This window comes from Gobio gobio (assembly GCF_949357685.1).
Source record: "Gobio gobio genome assembly, chromosome: 9".
Taxonomy (NCBI): domain Eukaryota; kingdom Metazoa; phylum Chordata; class Actinopteri; order Cypriniformes; family Gobionidae; genus Gobio; species Gobio gobio.
The window spans coordinates 56169836-56179835 of record NC_137115.1 but is presented as its reverse complement, the minus strand read 5'-3'; the positions used below and the strand labels follow the sequence as shown (position 1 = coordinate 56179835).

Sequence of the window (10000 nt, the reverse complement as noted above, 5' to 3'; positions counted from 1 at the left end):
TATATGACGTGTCTTTAACATGTACTAACATTTACATTAATCAGTGTTCTTATTGTGTGTATACATGCTTTACACTGTTCATATATTAAAATATACCTGTGTGTAATAATTCCTAATATACACTTTCATTAATATTTAGTATTATATCAATGTAAGTAATATATTATAAATAATATGCTATTATATAAATAAATATTAATGTGTGTGTGTTATATATATATATATATATAGTAAACATTATTATACTATATATATACACACATACACACAGATAAATGAATAGTATTATATAAATATATAATAATTTAGTATTATATTGATTATATATTACATTATAAATATGTACATAAATATTATACTATTATATAAATATAAATAACTTAATTTGTAAGTATTTTATATATATATATATATATATACCCAAATATATTATATAAATATATAATATTTAGTTATATATAAAATATACATATTATATATTATAATATGAATTAATATTAGTAAACATTTATTTGTAATATTAAATAATATAAATAATATAATACAAAATAAATACATATGTATATTAATATATTACTAAATATTATGTATTTATATAGTATATTATTTATATTACTATATATATATATATATATATATATATATATACACACACATACATTTTATATTATATTATTTTAATATAATATTTCGTAAAATATCAATATAAGTATTATATTATAAATAATATGCTATTATATAAATATAAATAACTTAGTGTGTGTGTGTTTATATATTACTAAATATTATATTAAAATAATATAATATAAAATGTATGTATTTATATAGTATTGTATTATTTATATTAATTTGGATTACAAATTAATGTTTACAAATATTAATTAATATTAATTATAATATATAATTATATATCTTTTTATATATAACTAAATATTATATGTTATATAATATATTTGTGTATTTATATATATACACAAAGATAAATAAATAGTATTCTATAAATATATAATAATCTAGTATGATATTGATTATATATTACATTATAAATATGTATATAAATATTATACTATTATATAAATAACTTAAATGTGTGTGTGTGTGTGTGTATAAATACACAAATATATAAACATATATTTAGTTATATATATATATTTATTATAATTAATATTTATAAACATTAATTTGTAATATAAATAATATAATACTATATAAATACTTAATATTTAGTAATATATTTATATAATGTATATATAATGCTTAGTAATATATAAATGTTATATATATATATATATATATATATAAAATATAAATACATACATTATATATATTACTATAATTAATATTAATTTGTAATATATGTCAATACTAATTATGTATGTATGTATGTATGTATGTATGTATGTGTATATATATATATATATATAAATACCTATTGTTAACCCATTACAGTATAACATTTTTAGAAATGTGCACAAAATCTTGAAGATATTTACATAACTGTATTGTTTTCCTACCCACCATCACTATAAGATGTATAACAAAAGTGTTTCACAACACAACATGAACACACAATGTAAATGTACCAAATGAATGTTTTACGCATGCAGTTAAAGACGCTGATATAAAGCAGGACCAGAGACAGAGAGAGAAGAACGCACTGAGTCTCAGCTTCACACTTGATGGATGCCCAGCTCCTCTGGGGTGGAGATGCCCAGCTCCTGCAGCGTGGGCCGCAGCTCCTGGAGCAGGTATGGGTAGATCTCCTTATGAGGACCAGACTTATCCTGAGAACACACACACACACACACACACACACGTTACACCTCACTGCGGCCCGCTCAAACACCTCACAATATCACCTTCAAAGCAATTCTTGTTTTATTAGCAAATATAGAGGTTTATTATGTTGGCTTGACAAATTCATGCTAGCAACCATGCTAATTCATGCTAGCAACATGATAAAACATGCTAGCAATGTGCTAAAAAAATGCTAGCAAACATGTTAAAGCATTAATTCATAACAACGTGTAAAAACATGCTAGCAAAATGGTAAATTCCTGTTAACAATGTATAAAAAATGTAAACAATATGATACAGCATGTTAGCAATATGTTAATTTATGTTAGAATCATGCTAGCAACATGCCAAATCATGCTAATTAATGGTAAATAATGCAAGCAACATATAACATGTTAACAACATGCTAATCCATGCTGGCAACGTGTTAAAACATGCTAGTAACATGCTAATTCTGGATAATGTGTTAAAACACGCTAGCAAACATGCTAAAGCATGCTAGCAAAATGCCGAATTCTGGATGTGTTAAACATGTTGAAAAATGCTAAATCCTGTTAGCAGTGTGTTAAAATATGTTAATTCATGTTAGAATCATGCTAACAATATGCTAATTAATGCTAAAAACATGATAAATCACGCTAGCTACATGGTATAACATGTTAACAACATGCTAATTCATTATAAAGTGTTAAAACATGTTAGAAAACATACTAATTCATGCTGACAAGGTGTAAAAACATGCTAGCAACATGCTAATTCTGGATACTGTGTTAATGTTGAAAAAATGCCAAATCATGCTAGCAGGGTGTTAAAAAATGTTAGCAACATGTTAATTCATGTTAGAATAATGTTAACAAAATGCTAAAAACATGGTAAATAATGCTAGCTACATGTTATAACATGTTAACAACAAATGCTAATTCATGATAAAGTGTTAAAACATGTTAGCAAACATGCTAATTCATGCTGGCAACATGTTAAAACATGCTAGCAACATGCTAATTCTGGATAATGTGTTAATGTTGAAAAAATGTCTAATAATGCTAGCAGTGTGTTAAAATATGTTAGCAACATGTTAATTAATGTTAGAATAATGCTAAAAAATGCTAAAAACATGCTCAATAATGTTAGCTACATGTTATAACATGTTAACAACAAATGCTAATTCATGACAAAGTGTTAAAACATGTTAGCAAACATGCTAATTCATGCTGGCAACTTGTTAAAACATGCTAGCAAACATGCTAATTCTGGATAATGTGTTAATGTTGAAAAAAGGCCAAATCATGCTAGCAGTGTGTAAAAATATGTTAACAACATGTTAGAATAATGCTAACAAAATGCTAAATAATGCTAGCTACATGTTATAACATGTTAACAACAAATGCTAATTCATGCTGGCAACGTGTTAAAACATGCTAGCAACATGCTAATTCTGGATAATGTGTTAATGTTGAAAAAATGTCTAATCATGCTAGCAGTGTGTTAAAATATGTTAGCAACATGTTAATTCATGTTAGAATAATGCTAAAAACATGCTAAATAATGCTAGCCACATGTTATAACATGTTAACAACAAATGCTAATTCATGACAAAGTGTTAAAACATGTTAGCAAACATGCTAATTCATGCTGGCAACGTGTTAAAACATGCTAGCAACATGCTAATTCTGGATAATGTGTTAATGTTGAAAAAAGGCCAAATCATGCTAGCAGTGTGTAAAAATATGTTAACAACATGTTAGAATAATGCTAACAAAATGCTAAAAACATGCTAAATAATGCTAGCCACATGTTATAACATGTTAACAACAAATGCTAATTCATGATAAAGTGTTAAAACATGCTAGCAAAATGCTAATTCTGGATAATGTTTTAATGTTGAAAAAAGGCCAAATCATGCTAGCAGGGTGTAAAAATATGTTAACAACATGTTAAAATAATGCTAACAAAATGCTAAATAATGCTAGCTACATGTTATAACATGTTAACAACAAATGCTAATTCATGATAAAGTGTTAAAACATGTTAACAAATGCTAATACATGCTAGCAACGTGTTAAAACATGCTAGCAACATGCTAATTCTGGATAATGTGTTAATGTTGAAAAAATGCCAAATCATGCTAGCAGGGTGTTAAAATATGTTAGCAACATGTTAATTCATGTTAGAATAATGCTAACAAAATGCTAACAAAATGCTAATTCATTATAAAGTGTTAAAACATGTTAGTAAACATGCTAATTAATGCTAGCAACATGTTAAAGCATGCTACCTGTCACTCACATGAGATCCACCAATAGCAGACCAAAACCATCCAATCAATTCCCCACACACACACTCAAGCCCCGCCCATTTCTTCCCCTCACCCTGACGGCCTCTAGGATGCGGATGGCGCTGGCCAGATCATCCAATCGCCGGCAGGCCCTCAGAGCCGAGTCCAGGATCTTGGGCTCCGGAACCAGGTCATATCCAATCAGAGTGTTCATCCCTGAAATTTCACATCGCGATTATAGTGACCCAAATTATCACGGTTATCAATATTATCACGGTTTTGTTCAAATGAGATGAAACAGATGCACACACTGAAATCATTTCAACAAGTTTTATATTTGAAAATCAACAAACAACAAATAACTAAAGCAGCTCTAAGCACTTTTTTAAGCTAGATTCTGTGGGATTTCCTTCCTTATAATGGCTGTCGTCAATGGCAACATAAATAATAATAATTTGGTGTAAATATAATCGCTAATATTATCTCTGTAAATATATTCTCAAGCAATATTCTCATCAGTGTTTTATCAGCTATGACGCATTTAAATCTAGCATATTTTGTGTAAGAGCCCAAACAGTATCCTGGTGAAATATTCATATTTCCATATGATTTGAGAGTTTATTTTATTAAATATCAAAAGGTGTGCATCATAGCTGACACCTAGATGAACACTTTACAGTCAGTTTTATGACTGTCATTCCCTTCAAATGCTATTGAAGTCAGAAACGTGTATAACGTAATGTTGTGTGTAACTTTAGAGACGGTCCCTAAATTCGCCAGCGTTATTCCAGTCATATCAGATGCGTTGTGGTTCTGCGGTGTTTATTGAAAAAACTATTTTCGCTGCTTAAATAGAACAAAAACAGTCAAACAATCAATGATGAGTGAATCTCCTGCGTACATCGCACGTTTTGAGTGTAGCGCGCGCTCTGAACATAACTCCGGCTAATCTGAACGCCTCTGATTATGAGACATTACATTCATAAACTCAATAGTAAAGGCCTTTGCACACTGAGTCCGAAATTCGCATGCGAAATTTTCGCACGTCAAAAAATAAATTCGCCCTCACGTTATGTCAATCACGCTTGCACACTGCCTCCGAAACTTTCGTCCGTCAAAAAAAAAATCGGAACATTTTCTGCGTTTTTCGCATCCGTTTTTCCATCTACAGCCGATGCCCAAACTAAAACCGCTGGCAATGAATCGCTAGTGCTCAGATACCTACAATTATATATACAAATTTTATTGTATCAAAAATACTACAAATATTGTTATATCACAGCTATAACAAGTCCCTGTAAACCGTGTGTGTGTGTGTGTGTGTGTGTGTGTGTGTGTGTGTGTGTGTGTGTGTGTGTGTGTGTGTGTGTGTGCGGATCCATACCTTTAGACATAGGCTGTCAGTCTCTGTTCAGGATAAATTGATTCACGGAGAGTAATGGTCTTCTTCTTAATATGTGGCTCCAGTATCGCTAGCAAAGCATCAAACGGAGCCACTGACAGTCTAAAGGCCTGTACACACCGGGACGAATATCGCGCGCGCTTATCGCCAGCGTTTTTCGTGACGTTTTTCGGCGCGTCTTGAGTGTTCACACCCAAGCGATTTTCACTGGCGCTGCGCCGACATTCAGTCGATGCTGAAGACAGTTTTTTACGCGCCGCGTCAAAATAAAAAAACGAACCCGAGGCGTTTTTTTTTAAAATTACGCTTTTACGCCTGGCGTTTTGCGCGTCGGTGTGAACACTCACATTGGCGCCCATTGTTTAGTCCCGAGGCGTTAAACGTCGGCGATAAACGCGTGCGAAAATCGTCCTGGTGTGAACAGGCCTTAAAGGTAACTTCGGATCGGTCTGGATAATCTCGCAACGCTCCTCGATAAGGAGGTGGAACTCTCCTTCCTCTCTACGCAATCGTAGAAGTGGATGAACCCAATATTTCCTCTTTCATTTTTTAAGAGAGAGAACGAAAAAATCATCCTCACTACTTGAAGACGGCATTTTGTGTTGTTTTGCGTATTTTTTTCCGTATCGCATTTATTAATACGCATCAGACTCAGTGTGCAAGGTCTCTGTGCGTGACAAATTTTTCGGATCACGAATACGAAAAAACGCATGCGAAAATTTCGGACTCAGTGTGCAAAGGCCTTAACACGTGTGATTGGTTATAATGCGCAACGCGATTATAACAGACGGCTTTTGAGAAGACTATAATAAGTTCAACCGCCTAACGTTAGTGTGCAGCCGAAATAACGTTACACCCACAAATGGTGGTTGTTAAAGGAACACTCCTCTTTTTTTGAAAATAGGCTCATTTTACGAGTCCCCTAGAGTTAAATAGTTGAGTTTTACCGTTTTTGAATCCATTCAGCCGATCTTTGTATCTGGCGGTAGCACTTTTAGCATAGCTTAGCATACATCATTGATTCTGATCAGTCCATTAGCATCTCATGAGCAAAGACACTTTCAATATTTTTCCTATTTAAAACTTGACTCTTCTACAGTTACATCGTGTGCTAAGACCAACTGAAAATGAAAAGTTGTGATTTTCTACACCGATATGGCTAGAACTACTTTCTCATTCCTGCGTAATAGTTGCGGATCTCCGCGGCCGTACCATGACAATGATATTACAGCGCCTGAAAGTAGTCCAGCTAGGGAACTTACGGCACTAAGTTTGTGTAGTTGCAGAGAAAGTTTCAGGCTTGCAGCCGACAAATTGTGTTGTGTATTTAGCTGTGATTGGCCATGGTTCTGTGTGTTGTGGCTTTAGCTGTGATTAGCCATGGTTCTGTGTGTTGTGGATTTAGCTGTGATTAGCCATGGTTCTGTGTGTTGTGGCTTTAGCTGTGATTAGCCATGGTTCTGTGTGTTGTGGCTTTAGCTGTGATTAGCCATGGTTCTGTGTGTTGTGGCTTTAGCTGTGATTAGCCATGGTTCTGTGTGTTGTGGATTTAGCTGTGATTAGCCATGGTTCTGTGTGTTGTGGATTTAGCTGTGATTAGCCATGGTTCTGTGTGTTGTGGCTTTAGCTGTGATTAGCCATGGTTCTGTGTGTTGTGTATTTAGCTGTGATTAGCCATGGTTCTGTGTGTTGTGTATTTAGCTGTGATTAGCCATGGTTCTGTGTGTTGTGGCTTTAGCTGTGATTGGCCATGGTTCTGTGTGTTGTGGATTTAGCTGTGATTAGCCATGGTTCTGTGTGTTGTGTATTTAGCTGTGATTAGCCATGGTTCTGTGTGTTGTGGCTTTAGCTGTGATTGGCCATGGTTCTGTGTGTTGTGGCTTTAGCTGTGATTGGCCATGGTTCTGTGTGTTGTGGCTTTAGCTGTGATTAGCCATGGTTCTGTGTGTTGTGTATTTAGCTGTGATTAGCCATGGTTCTGTGTGTTGTGTATTTAGCTGTGATTAGCCATGGTTCTGTGTGTTGTGGATTTAGCTGTGATTAGCCATGGTTCTGTGTGTTGTGTATTTAGCTGTGATTAGCCATGGTTCTGTGTGTTGTGTATTTAGCTGTGATTAGCCATGGTTCTGTGTGTTGTGTATTTAGCTGTGATTGGCCATGGTTCTGTGTGTTGTGGCTTTAGCTGTGATTAGCCATGGTTCTGTGTGTTGTGGATTTAGCTGTGATTAGCCATGGTTCTGTGTGTTGTGGATTTAGCTGTGATTAGCCATGGTTCTGTGTGTTGTGTATTTAGCTGTGATTAGCCATGGTTCTGTGTGTTGTGGCTTTAGCTGTGATTGGCCATGGTTCTATGTGTTGTGGCTTTAGCTGTGATTAGCAATGGTTCAGTGTGTTGTGGATTTAGCTGTGATTAGCCATGGTTCTGTGTGTTGTGGATTTAGCTGTGATTAGCCATGGTTCTGTGTGTTGTGGATTTAGCTGTGATTAGCCATGGTTCTGTGTGTTGTGGCTTTAGCTGTGATTGGCCATGGTTCTGTGTGTTGTGGATTTAGCTGTGATTAGCCATGGTTCTGTGTGTTGTGGCTTTAGCTGTGATTGGCCATGGTTCTGTGTGTTGTGGATTTAGCTGTGATTAGCCATGGTTCTGTGTGTTGTGTATTTAGCTGTGATTAGCCATGGTTCTGTGTGTTGTGGATTTAGCTGTGATTAGCCATGGTTCTGTGTGTTGTGGATTTAGCTGTGATTAGCCATGGTTCTGTGTGTTGTGGATTTAGCTGTGATTAGCCATGGTTCTGTGTGTTGTGGATTTAGCTGTGATTAGCCATGGTTCTGTGTGTTGTGGCTTTAGCTGTGATTAGCCATGGTTCTGTGTGTTGTGTATTTAGCTGTGATTAGCCATGGTTCTGTGTGTTGTGTATTTAGCTGTGATTAGCCATGGTTCTGTGTGTTGTGTATTTAGCTGTGATTAGCCATGGTTCTGTGTGTTGTGGCTTTAGCTGTGATTAGCCATGGTTCTGTGTGTTGTGGCTTTAGCTGTGATTAGCCATGGTTCTGTGTGTTGTGTATTTAGCTGTGATTAGCCATGGTTCTGTGTGTTGTGGCTTTAGCTGTGATTAGCCATGGTTCTGTGTGTTGTGTATTTAGCTGTGATTAGCCATGGTTCTGTGTGTTGTGGATTTAGCTGTGATTAGCCATGGTTCTGTGTGTTGTGGCTTTAGCTGTGATTAGCCATGGTTCTGTGTGTTGTGTATTTAGCTGTGATTGGCCATGGTTCTGTGTGTTGTGGCTTTAGCTGTGATTAGCCATGGTTCTGTGTGTTGTGGCTTTAGCTGTGATTAGCCATGGTTCTGTGTGTTGTGTATTTAGCTGTGATTAGCCATGGTTCTGTGTGTTGTGGCTTTAGCTGTGATTAGCCATGGTTCTGTGTGTTGTGTATTTAGCTGTGATTAGCCATGGTTCTGTGTGTTGTGGCTTTAGCTGTGATTAGCCATGGTTCTGTGTGTTGTGTATTTAGCTGTGATTAGCCATGGTTCTGTGTGTTGTGGCTTTAGCTGTGATTAGCCATGGTTCTGTGTGTTGTGTATTTAGCTGTGATTAGCCATGGTTCTGTGTGTTGTGGATTTAGCTGTGATTAGCCATGGTTCTGTGTGTTGTGGCTTTAGCTGTGATTAGCCATGGTTCTGTGTGTTGTGTATTTAGCTGTGATTAGCCATGGTTCTGTGTGTTGTGTATTTAGCTGTGATTAGCCATGGTTCTGTGTGTTGTGGATTTAGCTGTGCTTAGCCATGGTTCTGTGTGTTGTGGATTTAGCTGTGATTAGCCATGGTTCTGTGTGTTGTGTATTTAGCTGTGATTAGCCATGGTTCTGTGTGTTGTGTATTTAGCTGTGATTAGCCATGGTTCTGTGTGTTGTGGCTTTAGCTGTGATTAGCCATGGTTCTGTGTGTTGTGGCTTTAGCTGTGATTAGCCATGGTTCTGTGTGTTGTGTATTTAGCTGTGATTGGCCATGGTTCTGTGTGTTGTGTATTTAGCTGTGATTGGCCATGGTTCTGTGTGTTGTGGCTTTAGCTGTGATTGGCCATGGTTCTGTGTGTTGTGGATTTAGCTGTGATTAGCCATGGTTCTGTGTGTTGTGGATTTAGCTGTGATTGGCCATGGTTCTGTGTGTTGTGGATTTAGCTGTGATTAGCCATGGTTCTGTGTGTTGTGGATTTAGCTGTGATTGGCCATGGTTCTGTGTGTTGTGGATTTAGCTGTGATTAGCCATGGTTCTGTGTGTTGTGGATTTAGCTGTGATTAGCCATGGTTCTGTGTGTTGTAAAGGGCTGTGATAGTAAGTCGAAGGTGTAACTACCACCATGTTTCACAGAATACTAACGAATCATTGCGCCGCTGCAGCCATGGTACTAGGGCTGAACGATTAATTGCATTTGCAATAATATCGCAATATGATATTACCATAAAATAATATTTCATAACGTCCGGAAAGGTTGACGGCGCGAATTGCAATGACATTCGCAGGCTT

The 10000-nt window shown here is 35.5% G+C and overlaps 1 protein-coding gene across 1 annotated transcript in view; it reads right to left on the bottom strand.

Moving 5' to 3' along the window:
- Positions 1–10000, bottom strand: part of cox5ab (cytochrome c oxidase subunit 5Ab) — a 13631-nt gene that overhangs the window by 187 nt on the left and 3444 nt on the right. Inside the window, exons 3-4 of the mRNA XM_079825220.1 lie at positions 4167–4288; positions 1659–1784 (exon numbers count right to left, since the gene is read on the bottom strand). Of these exons, the coding sequence (XP_079681346.1) occupies positions 1671–1784; positions 4167–4288 (236 nt within the window). The 3' untranslated portion in view covers positions 1659–1670. The remainder of the gene's footprint in view (positions 1–1658; positions 1785–4166; positions 4289–10000) is intronic.